Source organism: Rhodotorula graminis (assembly GCF_001329695.1).
Source record: "Rhodotorula graminis WP1 unplaced genomic scaffold RHOBAscaffold_3, whole genome shotgun sequence".
Classification (NCBI taxonomy): domain Eukaryota; kingdom Fungi; phylum Basidiomycota; class Microbotryomycetes; order Sporidiobolales; family Sporidiobolaceae; genus Rhodotorula; species Rhodotorula graminis.
In genome coordinates this window covers 497893-514385 of record NW_017264930.1, presented here as the reverse complement: position 1 = coordinate 514385, position 16493 = coordinate 497893, and the positions used below count along the sequence as shown (strand labels likewise).

Below are 16493 nucleotides of genomic sequence, written 5' to 3'. Positions count from 1 at the left end.
CCCCCAAAAAAAAAAAAAACAGATAGAAACCAGACAAACCAGTCGCAGAAAAACGCACCCCAGAACAAAAGTAGATGCGGTCGTCGCGAAGTGGGACAGGTGCGACCTGCTGGTGCTCCCTCCGCCTGGGGTAGTAGATAAGATTGAAGTTAGGAACCCCCCCCCCCCCCCCCCAGCCTCGATGCAGACCTCCTCGCCCGCACTCCGGCCTACCTGAGCCCGCTCAAGGAGCGCGAGCTCGACCTCCGCGGCCACAAGATCCCCGCCATCGAGAACCTCGCAGTCACGCGCGACCAACTCGACTCGCTCGACCTCACCGACAACAACATCCACCAGCTCGCAAACTTTCCCCTCTTGCGCCGCCTCTCGCAGCTCGTCCTCGCCAACAACCCGGTCCGCTCCCTGTCGCCCTCGGTCCCGACCGCCCTCCCCAACCTCCGCACCCTCGTCCTCCTCAACTCGGCCTTCCCAAAGGACGCCCTCGCCACCTTGGGCCACACCCTCGCCCAGTGCCGCAAGCTCGAGCACCTCGTCGTCCGCGGCGCACCCGTCGCCACCGCCGACCACTACAAGGACTGGCTCGTGTACCGCCTCGCCCACCTGCGCTCGCTCGACTACGAGCGCGTCACCCTCCGCGACCGACAGCACGCCAAGTCTTTGTTCGAGACCCCCTCGGGCGACCCGACCGAGCTCCACACGGCCTTCCTCGCCGCCGCCGCCCAGGGCGCCCAGGGCGCCGCCCCCTCGCTCGTCCCGACCGGCGGCGCGCGCACGTTCGAGCCGGGCGTCGAGCCGACCGAGGCGGCCGCCGCGGGCAAGGCCGGCAGGCTCCTCACCCGCGACGAGAAGGACCGCGTCCGCAAGGCGATCGAGGGTGCCGAGAGCGTCGAGGAGGTGCGTCCCCCCTCTCTCTCTCGTTCTTGAAGGTCCTGCCCGCTCTCGCAGTGTCGAGCGACATTGTGGAGCGTGTGGGTGACCAGCTTGATGATCGATGGACTGACTCGCACCCTTGTCCTCCTTGCGCACCAACAGATCCGCCGGTTGCAGCGCATGCTCGCGCAGGGCTTCGTGTGCGTCCTCTCGCTCGCTCGCTCCCTCCCTGCCTCGCGCCCTCTCGACACACGACACGTCCTGACGCACCTTGGTCGTTCCCCTCGTCGCCCACCTCGCGCGCAGCCCGACCGAGAAGGACCTGCGGGACCTCGACAAGCAGAAGCGCGCCAAGCCGGCAAACGGCGACGCCATGCGCGAGTAGCGCACTCGCGCCCATGTGGTCGAGCGACGACGAGGAGCGTCCGTGTGTACGACAGAGCGGGGCCAGCAGGGTCGAGCGGGGCGAGCGGGCGAAAAGCGGCGAGCTCAGCCGCGTGGCACGGTGGGAGGGAGCGAGGTGCCTCGAGCGGGACGAGGCGTTGTACTGTAACATCTCTTCGACGCTGTGACTGTGGCCTTGCGCTCGAGAGAACGAGAGCCGGGCGCCCTTAGCTTTTGGCGGCATAGCAAATCGCTATTGAGATCTGGTTGACTTTGGAGGAGGTGCACCGCCCCTCGTCCTCATCACCAATGCTCTCTGCCGCCGCTAGCTCGCCTCGCAGGGCAGCGTGCTCTCTGCACCGTGTACTGTGTCGCCCCAGCAGCACCGCCAGCACAGCGGCCGCACCACCGAGCGAGCCACCTCGTGCCGCACCTCGACCTCGACTCAGGTCGCTCGCCAGCCTCGAACCGGCCGCACACCGCCTCGCAGTGCGTCCCTGTCCTCGTCCAGTCCTGCAGAGAGCACTATCTGACCCTCAAGGACCCCTCCCGCAGTTCCGATCCCTTCCCTACGCCGCCCCACCTCACCTCGTCGCCCCCTCGTCCTCGCACCTGACGCACCACGCCGCGCCTTACTTCTCCCTGCGGTGCTTCCCCTCGGTCCCGCGCTCGACGACCAAACCCCCCCTGTTCGGCGACCGCCAGCACCCACGCGCCAAGACCGAGAGCGTCCACCCGGTCGGCTTCCTGCGCGGCCGCACCGCCTGGCTTCCCTCGTCCCTCGACTCGCCCAACCCGCCCACCGACCCGTTCCTGTCCCCCGCGGCCCTGCGCGCCTCGCTCGCCCGCGCTGCCCGCGCCTCGCGCGCCAAGCCCTACACGCTCGACCTCACCCTGTTTGCGAGCAAGAAGCGCGTCCACAAGAGCGCCGTCGTGCGCGAGCGGTGCAAGCGGCGCGTGCGCGAGGCGATCCGGCTCGTCGTCGTGCGCGGTGCGAGGGCCGCGAGCGAGGGCGACGAGGGGCAGGCGGTCGGCGAGGGACTCGTCAGGAGGGAGGAGGACGTGCGCGAGACGGGGCCGAGAAAGTGGCTCGTGCCAGGTGCGTCCCGCCCGGCTCTCGCAGGATCAGATCAAGAGCAGTGACTGACACGTCCTCGCATCGGCAGGGCACCACTACATCATGTCGCTCACGCTCGAGGTCTACCGAGCGCCCCTGCCCGTCCTCGTCGAGCAGCTGCGCACCGCTCTGCGCGCGCTCAAGGTGCGTCGCTCTGTCTCTCCCTTATCCTTCCTTCTCCGCGTCTTCTGAAACGGGCGCTCACTCTGACTTGCGCCCTCGTCTGCAGCGCAAAGCCGAGGCGGCCGTCCTCGCTCGCCAGCTCGCCGACCTCGAGCTCTGCCCGCGTGCGCTTCAAGACGACGTCGCGCCGTCCAAGAGCTCGTCGTCGTCGAAAACCTGAGCCCGACAACGCCATCGTCGGCCTTGCCGGCCGCAGGACTCGAGCGCGAGGGCCAGCCGCTCTCGTCGACTCGTTCCTCTTGCTCGAGCAGCGCTCGCGACCGCAGCCGCGATGACGGGAACGAGGTATCTTTGCAAAGGAACGGTACGGGGAGGTATTCAGTCGGTCGGTGTATACGGCGGCGCTCGCTGGACGAGCAGTGGGAGGGGAGGGTCGGTGCGGGGCGGCGGGTTCGAGATTTAGTACTCGCGGACGCGAAGGAGCGGTTCTGCAACGCGGTGTGTCAGTACCCGCACCACTCAGTGAAAGAGAGAGAGAGGGGCGCACCGGGATCTGCTGCGTCTGCCGACGTCGCCTCGTCGCCAATCAGCTCGCGCTCCTCCTCCTCCTCCAGCTCGTCGTCCTTCTCCGGCTCGGCCTCGAGCTCGGGCACATCCTCCTGCCTCTCCTCCTCCTCCTCGTCTTCTCCAAGCTCCCGCTCTTCTGCCGCCTCGCCCTCGCCGGCTCCCTCGGCCGCAGCCGCAGCCGCAGCCGCAGCTGCACGCTCCTCCTTGTCCCTCCTCGCCGCCTCGCGGCACCCGCACGCGCCCTCGCGCTCGAGCACCTTGAGCGCCGTCCTGCACGCCATCTGGCGCGCGACGGCCTTGGCCTCGCTCTCCTGCTTGGCGACGACCTGCTCGTGCGACGTGACGGTCGCGAGGAAGCGAGACGGGGCAACGGCGCCGCCGCGAGGGAGGGTGGGGACGATCGAGGTGGAAGGCTCGATGCGGATGACCCTGCGAGCGCAAGATTGCAGCATCAGATCGGGTGGAGGAGGGAGGAAGGAAAGGGAAAGACGAGGACGCACTTGATCGACAGCTGCGAGCACGCTTGGGCGTCCTTGAACTGAAGCAGCGTCGAGTACGGGTCGCGAACGCCCTCGAACCGCAGCGACGGCATGATGTCGCCGTAAAGCTTGTCGAGCACGGCAAAGACGGGCGCGAGCTCCATGTTGCTGTCGAGGAAAACGACGGCGACCAGGGCCTCGAAGACATCGCCGAGGACCTGCGCGGCGAGGCGAGAGTGGTCAGGCAGCCACTCGGGGTACGAGAGGTAGAGAAGGAGCAGGACGGACCTTTGGCGGCGACCACATGAAGGTCAACTCTCCGTCGGCGACCTCCTTCCACTCGAACGCCTCGGCCTTGACCGCCGCGTCCCGCATGGCCGCCTCGAGCGCCGGCGACGAGTGCAGGACCATCTTGTGCAGCGACAGCATGCGCACGGCGAGCGCCGAGATGACGCCGTTGCTGACGAGGAGCGCGCGAAGGAAGGTGAGGATCCGAGGAGGCGCGTGCGGAAAGCGCTCGACGAGTCGGGTCGTCGCCCACTGCAACAAAGACGGTAGTCAGTACCTCGGTCGGGTACGAGAAGAAGAGAGGGAGGACGAGGACGCACAGTGTCGAGAAGGGCGTCGCCGAGAAACTCCTCGCGCTCGTACGAGGACCCTTGCCCGACCCAGGACCGGTGCGTGAGCGCCTGCACGAGCAGCTGCCCCTGCGTCTTGACCTCGTACCCGAGCGCGGCCTCGAGCTGGCGGAACGCGGGACCTGCACGCTGCGGCGCGACGTCGAGGAGCTTGCGGGCCGAGGGCCGGTCGGGCCAAGGCGTCGGGCCGCCGAAGCACAGGCCGAGGCGGTCGCCGGTCTTGAGCGCCTTGTCGAAGGCGTCGACGGCGAGCTTGATCGTCGGCATGTTGGCGTCGGCCGTCGACGAGACGTTGCCGTCGAGGAGCGCGGCCCCGAGGGCCGCTTCGGCCGTGTCGCACAGGAGCCGACGCGACAGCTTGTTGGTCATCGTCAGGCCGTCGTCGCTCACCGTCGCGTTGACCGACTCCTCGGGGACGAACGTCGACGTGCGCAACGTGTGCGACAGGATGTGCTCGGCGAGGCCGCACTCGAGCGACCGCAGGCGGAGGAACCGATTGTCGACCGAGTTGTCGCGCCGGCGGCTGAGGCGGCCCTCGTCCACGAGCGGGTTCTCGAGGTACAGGTGGATCGTCGTAAAGAGCTTGAGGGGCGAGTCGCCGACGTGCTCGAGGCGCTGGTAGTCCCACCCGCACGCGCTCGAGGGCGCCGTCAGGGCCTCCTCAACGAGGGCGAGGTCGAGTGGCGGCAACGAGAAGCGGTCGATGAGCGCGCTCGCCGATGAGCGGCCAAGGAGGAGGTGGTTGAGGGACGGGACGAGGCTGAAGTCGAGGAAGAAGCTGGCGGGGAGGGTCGTCGTGAGGATCATGGACTCGGGGTAGTTGCGGGTCGAGGCCAGGTCCTTGTAGAGCGTCGGGACGCGTCGACTCGGCGGGACGAGGGCGTTGTGTGGGCGAAAGTCGGCTGGAACGAGCTGGATGATCGGCTCGGGCCCGTTGGTCGGCATCGAGTGGTCGTAGCAGACCTGGACGAACGACGGGTAGTGCGAGCTGCGAAAGACAATCACGTGTGAGCGATCCCGAGTGAACGCGAGAGGAAGAGAGGAGAGCGAGAGAGAGAGAGGGAGACGCACTACTTCTCGATGACCTTGCGCTTGCGCCGCGGCGGGTCGACCTCGACTTGCGCAGTTGGCGACCCAGTGTCGACGTCGTCGCGCACACAGTCGAACGAGCCGATGCGGACGTTTGCGCGGCGCGAGGGCGCGACGACGAGGTCGCCGCGACGGGTCGACGAGCCGTCGAACGGCGAGAAGGCGGCAGCGACGGCGGACCAGTCGAGCTCGCCAGATGCCGCGACAGGTGCCCACAGCGCGTAGAAGCGCTCGTTGTCGACGCGCCGGTTCAGGACGATCCGGGCGCAGATGCGGTTGAGGTTCTCGAGCTGGTCCAGGAGGTTCGAGCGCTCGAGCGCGTTGGCCCAGCGATGCTCGCGGACGGCGACGACGCGCATGCTCATCGCCGACCCGGCCCGGCCGTAGAGCTTGACGACGTCGACAGGGTGGAGCGGCGCGCCGCAGACGAGCGCGAGCCGCGTCGTCTCGGACGACCGAACAACCTCGACGACGTGGACGAACGCGCTCTCGCTGACGCGAGCGTCGCCAAACGGGTGCACGAGGTGGACGTCGAGGTGGCCGGGCATGTTTTGCGTCTCGATGCTGCGCCCGTCGGCGTCCTTGGCGTCCTTGCCCCTCGACTCGCGCACCGGGAGGAGGTGGTCGTCGAGCGCGCCCGCCTTGTGCAGGGCGATGGCGGCCTGGAAGCTGGCGTTCTGCTTGGCGGCCTTCTTGGACGGCATGACGAGCGACTCGAAGACGTTCGACAGGAGCGCGGGCGTCCTCGGGACGTGCAGCGTCGAGCGCCATGCCGTACCAAAGCCCTCGACGACGTACTCGGGATTTTGCAGCGTCGTGAAGATGTCGGTGCGCAGGAGCTGGCAGTACTGGGCGACGAGGGGGACGGCCGAGGCGTGCGTGAGGAGGGCGCCGCTCTGGGTCGTGTAGGTCGCGAGGCCGTCGAGGTCGGGCTCGTGCGAGTCGTCCGGCTCGTCGGGACGCTCGGCGTACATGTCGAGCAGCTCGCGCTCCTGCTTGACGTACGAGCGGTACTTGTCGGCGTCTGGCGAGCCCTTCTCGGCGAGGACGACGTAGCGAGCATTGGCGGCTCGAGCGCGGCCGCGCGACTGGACGTACCTGCGGCGAGTCTGGGCCAGTGAGCGCACCGTCTCACTGTCGCCGGAGCGGAATGGGAGAAAAAGTGAGAGGGAGACGCACCCGGTGATGGTCGTCAGGGCGTCGAACCGGATGACGAGGTGACACGAGGGGACGTCAAGACCCTCCTCGGCGACCCGGGTGGCGACGAGGAGGTTGATCTCGCTCGTCTTGAACGCCGCGACCGTCTCGTTCTGCTCCTTGACCGCCATGCCGATCTCCTTGGCCGTCGCGCCACCCTGCTCGCCAGGCCCACCTCGGCCGCCGTGACCGACGAGGGCGGCCGGCCGGACAAAGCCCTGCAGCGACGTCACGCGCCGGAGCAGCTCGGCGAGGACCGAGGCGTGATGCCGGGCTTGCACAAAGATGATCGCGTGGAATGTCGGCTCGAGCTTGAACTCGAGCAGGACCGAGACGAGGGCCGACATCTTGGGCGACAGCGCGGTGGACGACGGCTCGACAGGAGGTTTGAGCGGCGCGCCCAGGCTCGACAGTCCGACGTGCTCCTCGAGCAGCTGATACAGGAAGACGTCGACGCCGGCGCTGCCGAACAGGGCCTGCGCCTTGTTGAGCCGGTCGAGGGTGCGCTTGTCGGCCGAGGAGATGATCGAGAGCTGCTCAGGCGACAGGTGGCGTGCGGGCGTCGAAAGCTCCTGCGGTACCGGTGGATCGTGCTCGACGAGGAGCTCGGTCGCCCTCGGCGACGCTGCGGCCATCTCGGGGCGGTGCGCCTTGGCGACTTCGAGGATCCGGACGTCGAGAGTCGCCTCGAGGTTGCGGATGGCCTGCTGCGGGTTCTTGACGTTCCAGATCGGCGACGCCGTCAAGCCGAGGATGCGCGGTACGGGCTCGCCTCGCGCCTTGAGCGGGTGATAGTGATCGCGCATGATGAGGGCGTACGGGTGCGACTTCTGGGCGTGGTGCGCCTCGTCAAAGATGACGAGCTGGACGTCGCGCAGGTCGAAGTAGGCGTTTCTGAGAACATCGAGCCAGATTTGGGGCGTGAGGACGACGACGTCGGCCTCGTGGATGAGCAGTTGCTGCCACTTCTCGCGCTGCCAGTAGTCGACGCCTTGCGACCCGACGAGGCTCTGGACCCGCAGGCTCGTCTGCGCCTCGATGACGCGGGCCTGCTGGTCGACGAGGGTCGTGGTCGGCGTGAGGAAGACGATGAGGCGCTTCGGGTCGTCGTCTGGCGGCGTGCGACGTGCAGGTAAAGGCGCCGCGGCGAGCTGGCGCAGGGCGAGGACGGCGATGAGGGTCTTGCCGGACCCGGTGTCGGCGCGGACGAGGCTGCGTAGGAGCGCAAGGGTCAGCGACGGGCAGGAGCGGAGGAGGGTTGACAAGTAGAGTAGAGGCTCACACGTTCGACCGCAGAGCCTGCTCGGTGACCGCCTCCTGGAAGAGCCGCGGGACGAGGGAAGCCATGCTGCTCGATGACGAGGCCGCTCGTGCTGCTTGCCGCGGTGCTGCCTGCAAGGGGACCAGATTAGCTCTATACGGCGGTGATAGGAGGGCAGGGACGCACCGTTTGCTATATCGAGCGGTGTTGCGAGGGAGCTGAGCGGGCGGAGGTGGGCGAGGGCGACGAGAGGAAGTGCGGCGACGCGGCCCAGGGCGCAGGTGGGCAGACTGCTCGGTCGTGCACGAGAGGTGTACGGCAAGCTCGCAAGCCGGAATGCGAGTGCGCGAGGCGTAGGGGACGAGCGAACCGCCGCCTCTCGTTGGCGGGGAGATGGAGGAGCGGGGCGGTGCACAGGGTTGCGCACTCTCGTCGCTCACCCGCTGAAGCCTGCTCGTGGACACTCGACTGCACAGACGTATCGCAAGAGAATGCAGTCCGAGCCTGCCCGAGCGAGCGAGCTGGTCCTGCTTCTTGCTCTCGTCCTTCTCGAGCTCTCTGGCTTTGCGCCGCGACGACGAGATGCAGCGAGAACCTCGGTTGCACGACAGCGATAACGACGACGAAGGGATGCTAAGGAAGAAAGACGGGAACAGGGACAGGTGCGGGTCGGCGGCCGGAGCGTGCGCGACCTGCGGCGGCGGGAACGGGGCCGAGAGGGTCAGTGTCTGCGGGATACAGTGGGTAGAAGGGAGAGGAAAGAGAGGGACGCACAAAGTACAGGTACACGCTCACTCCTCGGAGCCAGAGAGCGGCCATGAGACGGCGAGGCGAGGGACGACGTCGACGGTGGCCCGACCCTCGCCCTCCTCCTCGTCGAGCTGCGCCGTCCAGACCGTCCACTCGTCGAGCGCGTCCTCGTAGTCGCGCAGGCCGAGGACGGCGTACGTGTGCAGGTGTCGCTCGTACCCGGCCTCGACGCTGTCGCGGTACCGCGCAGGGATGGGCGGCACGGGCTCCGAGCCGTGCGCCTCCTTGAGGAGGTCGAGCGCTGCCGGCGGGAGGATCGAGATGCGCTTCGAGAACCGCAGCGAGACGCGCGGCGACAGCGCCGCAGCAGGACCGCCAGGCTGGCGCGGGCGGATGGGCGCCGACGGGAACGCAGTGTCGCCGCTCGAGACCGAGGCGGCCGACAGGCCCGACGAGGCGACGGTCGGGTCGACGTCGGTGCGTGCGACGACTGCATTGTCGAAATCGAAGGCGAAGAAGGCCGGGTTGAGCGACCGACGGCGCTCTGCGCGGCCCGACTTGGGCCGAGGTCGCCGTCCGCTCGACGACGAGGACGCCGACGCACGAGCGTAGTACTGCGTCGGCGCATCAGGCGTGTGCGGGCCGCGAGATGCAGGCGTAGGGACACAGCCCGTCTCGACCGTTGTCGGGAGCGGCGCCGGGCCCTGGTGCTGGCGGTCGGTCGACGTGCTCGAGCGCGCCGGGTCGCTCTGCTCGACGAGGAACGGGTCGACGGGCGTGTCGTCGGACGAGATACGCGAGCCCTTGTCCTGCTTCTTGCCGAGCCCGCCCTTGAGCCACGAGACGACCTTGGCGACCGTCTTGAGGTCCTGCTTGCGGCCGCTCTTGACGGCGCCCTCGCCCTTGGACGGCGGCGTCGAGCGCACGAGCTCTTGCGCGTTGTCGTCCTCGTCGTCCGACTCCTCCTCGACGGCGCCACCAAGAGCGCCGACGGTCCAGGGCGCCTCGTTGACGCCACGCGTCGAGCAGATGGTCGAGCGCTTGGGCCGGAACAGCGTGCTGTCGTCGGCAAAGTTGGCCCTCGGCTCGAGCTCGTCGTGCCGCTTGCGCACCGCCTCGAGGCGGACGTTGAGGAGGCTGAACAGGGCGACGATGTCGGCGTCCGGGCGACGGTCCGGGTGCTGCTCTTGAGCGGCCTTGCCGAGGCGGGACAGGCGCCAGACGAGCTGCGCACGAGGAAGCGGATGAGCAGCTGCTCCACGAGTGGCTCGAGAAGGGGTGAAGGGGGAAAAGAGAAAAGAAGAAGTACCAGGCGGATCCAGTAGTTGCGCACGCTCGAGTTCCAGTGGAGCAGCAGCCGGCGGAACAGGTTCTCGTCGAGGATGACCTTCTCGCAGAGCTCGGTGCGGTGCGCCGGGCTCGTAGTGAAGCTGCACGAGAGGCGCGACGAGAGGGTGAGTGCTGCGCTCGTTGGGGTGCGACGGCCGTCGGACGCCGCCGTGAGGAGGAGGGAACTAGGGGACGCACGCGTCAAAGTTGGCGTAGACGAGCGCGATCGTGCGCATGATGGTGACCGTGTTGTCGGCTTGCTCGAGAATGACGCGGACGGTGCCGAACAGGAAAGGGAGGTCGAACAGGCGCAGGCTGCGCTCGTCGGGCAGGAGCGGGGCCTCCTCGTCGCCGCCGCAGTACGCGAGCTTGTACAGGAGGCTCTCGATGAGGTCGGCGACGAGGTACACGCCGCGGACGTCCCACAGCGACGTGCGCTTGACGCAGGCCCGGACCCAGACCTGGAGCATGCCGCCGAACACGTATCGCCGAGCGACGGCGTCGAGGGAGCGCTCCTCGGACGTGAGGGCGGACTCGGAGCCGCCGACGATCTCGACCAGGGTCGTGACGACACGGCGCTGCGCGTGCTCAAGGACCTTGGGCTTCTGCCCGAACGACAGGTTGGCCGAATCGTTCGTGTTGAAGTTGCTCGACGCCGGGCCCAGCGACGTGAAGGTGCGCAGGCTGCGGTGCACGAGCGAGTCGATCTTCTCGAGGAGCGAGGCCGCGAGGAACAGGTAGCCCGGCGCCGTGACGACGACCGAGGCCGGGAGGAAGTCGAGGTCGGCCGTGCTCGCGCGCAGGGATGAGGGGAGGAGATAGTCGGCGAGCTGGCGGTGGTAGGCGCGGTAGAAGTTGTACGACAGGTCCGAGTCGGACGCCTTCCAGCGGACGAGCCTGCGGGAAGCTTGACGTGAGCGCTTCGCGACGATGACGATGGCGACGACGACACCGACAGCTACGCCCGCCGTGACGACCCGACCGGGGGAAAGAGAGAGAGAGAGAGAGAGGCTCACCAGTTGCCCGTCATTTCGATCTTGATGTCGTCCTCGTCGATGAGGACGTCGACGGCGTCGGTCGGCCGGTTCGGCGACACGAGGAGCGCCGCGTAGGCTCGGTAGTCGCGCAAGCACAGGTTGGACAGGTGGACAGGGTAGGCACGCTCGTCGACCGGCGGCAAGTTGCTGCGCGAGGGCGAGAGGTGAGCTCTTGGTCTGCAGCCTGAGGGACGGCGCGACGCACTTCTCGTCGACGCCTGCCTCGCCCATGATGCGCCTCAGCCCTTGCTGCTTGACAGGCGGGAGCGCACGAAGAAGCTTGAGGGCGACGCCATCGATGCGGAAGAAGGCGAGCGCGAGGACCCGACTCGAGAAAGTGAGGATGTTGGCGTAGACGGCTGCGAGGCGGCGCAAGCTCGTGAGCTCCCGGGCGCCACAACGGCGACGACGACGAGAAGGGCGAGAGGCCACGCACCTTTGTGGTCGAGCTTCTCAACGGCGTAGCCGAGCATGTGCAAGAGGGACGAGCGGTAGCACCGCTGGCCCTCCGGGTCGTCCTCGAGCGCGCCGTACGAGACGAGGTGGCTGCACGGCGAGAGGGTCAGGACGTCGTCTCGACGCAGTGTAAGAGAGCTCGCGACGCACCTCTCGGCGAGCGCGGCAAGGCTCTCGAGGCAGGTACCGCGGTGCCGCTCTTGAACCTTCTCCAGCTCGGTCATGAGGACGTCCATCCTGCGGTCGATGCGGCGAGGCCATCAGTACCGACTCGACCAGACGGGAGAAGTAGAGAGAGAGAGTGTGAGAGGAGGACGCACCACCCGAACAGGACCCGGCGGTGGCGGCGCGAGAGCGAGTCGTGGGCCTTTGGGCTCGGCTTCTCCTCCTCGTGCCACAGGAACGGCAGGAGGACACCTTTCAGAATGGCGACCCGGTCGTGCGTCGGCGAGCAGTACCTGCGTGACGAGTAGTGTCAGGGACCGGGCTCAGACGAGGCAGGGAGCAGGCGCACGCACGCTTCAAGGGCGTCCTCGAGTTCGAGCCACGCGCGCGTCATGCGCTTCTCGAGCGGGACGACGCCCTGCTGCTGGACGGACGACCGTCGCCAGATCGGGACGACGGGCGGTGCTGGACGTGGAGGTGCAGGTGCGGGCGCGCTTGGTCGTGGCGCCGAGACGGGCTCGGTCGACGGGACGGGTGGGCGTGCCGGCATGGCGGGCGCCGATGCCGCCGCCGGCGCAAGAGGTCGTCGGCCTTTCAGGCTGTCGGAGCGAGCGAGTAGTCGAGGCGTCGAGGGTCGCAGCTCGGGGGCGGGCGCCTCGGGCGCAGGTTGCAGGACCGGGCTCGCCTCGGGCAGTCGAACGACGGCGGCGATCTCGATGGTCGTGTCGGCCTTGTCGCGCCTGGTCGAGTCGTCGTCGTCGTCGGGCGTGGACGTGCCCGAGGACACTGTCGAGGGCTGCGCCGACTCGACGGTGGACGGCTCGGCCGACGGCGAGGCGGTCGAGATGTCGGCGCCCGGGCTCGAGACGGCGAGGGACGACAGCTTGGCGGTCGCGAGGCTCTGCGAGAGGACGAGCGCCAGGGTCAGGACAGGGGGGAGAGGGACGAGGAAAGAGAGAGCGGGGGACGCACGATCAGGTTGTCGGTGCTCGGCCTCCTCGCGACCGCCACACGGTCCTTGAGCAGGTCGAAGCTCCTCCTCGCGCCCTGGTTGAGCGGCCGCTGCGCATCAGGTGCGGCGGTCGGCCCGTCGTCGGCGCGCTCCTTCCCGCCGCCCCGGCCGCTCGTGAGCAGGTCGTCGCTCCTGCGGCCCGACGGCAGGCTCATGCCGAGGATCTTCTTGGGTGCGCTCGTCGCGGCGCCGTGTCCGTCTGCGCTCGCGGTACCGACGCCGAGCAGGCTCGAGAAGGAGCCGCGACGGCGCCCCATACGACGTGCAGGCGCCGGCTCGTCCGAGTGGTCGCGCACCGGCATCGTCCACGACTCGGGGTGTGCGGCCGGCGCGGTCGGCCTCGGCGCGATGCCCTTGGTGAGACGATCGACGAGGCGACGGCCGAACGGCGCGGACGAGGCGACGGGCGCGGACGACGACGTCTCGGTGCGGGTGCGGCCCGACGAGGCTGGCGCGCCGTCGGCGTGGTAGCTGCCGTGGTCGAGCGAGGATCGGCGCGAGGCGTGCGTGTCGGACGTGCGGAGCGACGAGATCGAGGGCTTGCGGTCGTGCTGCTGCGACGGCCGCCGAGTCGTCGTCGCCGAGATGAGCTGGAAGTTGGGGTTCCTCGTGCGCGCGTCGGACGATGACGACGAGGACGCGCCGCGGTTGCGGAGCTTGGACAGCTGCCGCGTGAGGCCCTTGTTGGCGGCGTCGACCGCCGTGCCGAACGAGCGCTTGGTCGGCGAGTCGGGCGGCGCCGGCGACGGCCCGGTCGGGATCCGAGGCGAGTCCTGCGCGCTAGGCGCGGACGAGTTGCCGCCGGCCGGGGTAGGCGGGAGCGACTTGTCGAGCGACAGCTCGCCGAAGGGTGGGAAGAGGGAGGACGAGGCAGGGTCGAAGTGAGGGGCGGACGAGGTCGAGGGAGGATGAGGCGGAGCGGGCGAGGAGCTGGTCGAGGTCGCGGTCGGGACGTCGCCCGAGGCGTCGCGCGAGGTGGAGGACGTCGAGAACTCGATCGGCTGGCCCGTCGGCGCGACGGGAGGAAGGATGGGCGGCGCCAGCTGGACCTTGCCGGCGAGCAGTGGGCCGTCGCCCTCGAGCGCCTTGCTGCCGCCGGACGGCACGTCGCCGCCGTGCCCGCTCTGGCTGAACGAGCCGAACGAAAGTAGGCTCGCGAGGCTCTTCCTCCTGCGCCGCTTCGGCCGCGGGCTCGAGCCCGGCGCGCCGCCGTTCAGGCCCATCGAGAACACCGACCCGCCGCTCACGCTCGCACTGCGCCCACTCGCCGCCGTGCTCTCGATCGAGCTGACCGAGGCGTGCCCTCGCGGCGCCCTCCTCCCGACCTCGCCCTCGGTCCCGGCGAAGCTGCTGCTGGACGACGCGCGCGGCGGCACCTCGGCGGCGAGCGGGCGGTGCGGCGGCAGCGCGCGCTCGATCTCGAGCTCGAGCTCGAGCTGGAGGTCGACCTTGGGCGGCTCCTTGCGAGGCGTGGCGCGCCCGTTGACGCTCGTCGTGCCGGGAAGGCTCAGGAACCCGCTCGTGCCGCCGCTGCTCGCCGCCGACGCCGTGCGCGTGTGCGGGACCGACTCGGCCGCGCTCGCCGACACGGTCGGCTGCGCGAGTGCAGGCGACGGCGCCGGCTCGGTGCGGGCGGGCGCCTGGCCGCTTGCGGACGTCCTCGAGGCGGAAACCGAGGACGCTTGGTCGACGCCGACGCTCGGGCCCAGCTTGAGGAGGTCGCTCAGGCCGAACATCGTCTCGGTGGTGCCGAACGACGAGCCAAAGTCGAAGTTGAAGTCGAGGAGCGGGGCGGGCGGGCCCGAGTCGAGGGAGGGCCGAGCGGACGTGGCCGTCGTCGACGCCCGCGTCGAAGCCGAGAGCGCCGTAGGCCCGATCGAGTCGAACGACCCGCCCTTGGACGACGAGAACCCGCTCGTCGTCGTGCCCGACCCGCTCGGGCGGTGGTGCTGCACGGCGGCGAACCGACCATGGAGCGGCGCGCTCGACGGGCCCGCCCCGAACGCGAAAGGTGCCCTCGACGAGGCGGACGTCGCGGCGCTGTCGAGCCACGCCTGCGAGTCGGGCGTGCGCGGTCGAGGGCGGTCGAGGACGCTGCGCTTGGCGGGACGCTCCTCCACCTTCTCGGGCGCCGGCGGGACCGACTCGTCGGGGCCGGCCGTCGCCCGCACTGAACGCGAAGACGCTCGAGCTCTCGGGCGTTCTGGGCCGCGCATCGGGCGTGCAAGGCCTGCTCCTCGCCGACCCAGCACCGGCGCCGTTCTCGCCGAACCGGAAAAGTGCGGCCGAGTCGGGCGTCTTGGGCCGAGGGCGGTCGAGCAGGCTCGTCTTCTGCGTCGACGACGGTGCCGATGGCGTGGGCGTGACGGTCCCGCTGCCGCCGCCGCCGCTCGAGGCAAAGCTGCTCCGGTGGACGGTCGGCGAGGGGGACCGGGACGGCGCGAGGGAATAGACGCTGCCGTTCGGGTCGGAGGTGCGAGGGCGAGGAAGGTCGAGGGTGGAGGTGTAGCCGGAGCGGGTGCTCGGCGACGGGGAAGGCGAGCGCTCGCGCGTGGGAGCGGTCGAGCCGAGGGTCGGGGTCGTGGCGTGGGGCGAGGGCGGATGGAGCGAGGCGGATCGACTCGACGCGACGGGTGGAGGGTAGTAGCTCGGCGAGGGCGACCTCGCGTGCGGCGACGAGTCGCCGTTGGCGCCCGCGGCTCGACCTTCGGCGCTGAGCGAGGTCGACATGGCCGAGCTGCGGCGCTGCGGCGTGAGGGACGATCGCGGCGCCGGTGGACGAGAGCTCGTCTTGATCGCGACGCGCTGTCGCACGCCGAACTGGTTCGGGAGGAACACGGCGGCCGTCTCGCCCGCGGCCCCGTCCAGCGGCAGCGCCGAGCCCGCACTGCCGCATCGCGGTATGGACGGCACAGGCGACAGGTCACGGCGCACGTAGGCCTGCTGGCCCTGCTGCTGTACGGGTGCGCCGAGCATCGGCGTGCCCTGCGCCGACGTGCTGCCGCCGTCGTGCGGGACGTAGTGCGACGCGGGAGCGGCGTGCTGCACGTTCCCTCGGCCGTTGACGAAGGTCGAGGGAGGAGCCGAGCGCTGCCACGAGCGCGACGGCGTCATGGCGGACGAGGACAGGTCGGACTGGCCGCTCGAGGAGGAAGCGCGCGACATGGAGGTTGCCGTCGACGCCGAGGGGAGCGAGGTCGTGGAGCTCGACATGGCGGAAGTTGGCGACAGTCTGCGGACAAGTAGAGAGGTCAGTATGGGCGCTGTGTGCACTCTCCGGCTCGCCTTCTCGTTCTGGGCGGCGACTCACCCTCGGCTGAGAGTGGCAAGCTCCAGAAGGTGCAGCAAGCCCCGTCACGCGCTCTGGCTTGCACGAGGCTGCGCCGTGCACCGAGTGCTGCTAGACGGCGCCCTGCGACGGCTGAACGGGCCCGAGGTGCGCGAGGTGCCGGGTTCGGGGCGTGAGCGGGTTGGCGGTCGGTCGTCGGCGGGGAGGAGGACGACGGCTGAGGGCTGTCGCGGTCGGATGCTGGCGGAGCGCGCGAGCTCGTGTTGGCCAATTCGAGCGGGCCTAGGTGCTGGCAGTGGTCGCGCGAGGCGTAGGGCGACGCGTGGAGATGATCGTCGTCGGAGGAGGACGAGGAGGGCGAGGCGCTCGGCGTGAGGCGCGCGGCTGTAGGGCGACTGCTGGGCTGTGGTCGGGCTGCACGCGGCGGCACTGCAGCCTTGCAGGCGAGGTGGTCGAGGTGCAGAGGCGAGGGCGCCGCCCTCTCGCGCCCCGCTCGTCCGCGGCCAGCTGGTCTCACCATCGTGTCGCTCGCGCTCGCCGGCTTTCGTAGACTGTCAAAGCAGGAGCACTGTGCTCACTCGGCGAGAGGACTCTCGGCGAAATTGGAAGAGAAGGAAGGAACGACGAGAGTGCGATGCGAGCGACGAGGAGGGACAGATAGGAGAACGGCGACTGCGACTAAAGGGAGACGAAGGGATACACAGTGAGAGGGAGGGAGAGAGAAAGATAG

At 69.2% G+C, this 16493-nt stretch overlaps 3 protein-coding genes across 3 annotated transcripts; 1 reads left to right on the top strand and 2 right to left on the bottom strand.

Moving 5' to 3' along the window:
- Positions 1 to 177: 177 nt before the first annotated feature.
- On the top strand, positions 178 to 1485 carry RHOBADRAFT_12394 (uncharacterized protein; the record flags this gene model as incomplete). Its single annotated transcript, XM_018412093.1, has 2 exons — positions 178 to 894; positions 1033 to 1485. Coding segments are annotated over 2 exons (1170 nt in total), but the record flags the coding sequence as incomplete, so codon positions are not given.
- A 1457-nt stretch (positions 1486 to 2942) lies between these two features.
- On the bottom strand, positions 2943 to 7811 carry RHOBADRAFT_51848 (uncharacterized protein; the record flags this gene model as incomplete). The annotated part of the gene is made up of 8 exons (XM_018416046.1): positions 2943 to 2982; positions 3042 to 3490; positions 3562 to 3758; positions 3829 to 4080; positions 4149 to 5166; positions 5250 to 6365; positions 6447 to 7676; positions 7747 to 7811. The coding sequence occupies 8 exons, from the start codon at positions 7809 to 7811 to the stop codon at positions 2954 to 2956; spliced, it is 4356 nt and encodes a 1451-aa protein (XP_018272912.1). The 3' UTR covers positions 2943 to 2953.
- A 499-nt stretch (positions 7812 to 8310) lies between these two features.
- Positions 8311 to 15687, bottom strand: RHOBADRAFT_51847 (uncharacterized protein; the record flags this gene model as incomplete). Its single annotated transcript, XM_018416045.1, has 12 exons — positions 8311 to 8417; positions 8500 to 9701; positions 9785 to 9905; positions 10003 to 10701; positions 10821 to 10988; positions 11047 to 11200; positions 11278 to 11387; positions 11448 to 11534; positions 11618 to 11755; positions 11816 to 12363; positions 12435 to 14644; positions 14727 to 15687. The coding sequence occupies 11 exons, from the start codon at positions 15685 to 15687 to the stop codon at positions 8517 to 8519; spliced, it is 6381 nt and encodes a 2126-aa protein (XP_018272911.1). The 3' UTR covers positions 8311 to 8417; positions 8500 to 8516.
- Between the last annotated feature and the right edge of the window lie 806 nt (positions 15688 to 16493).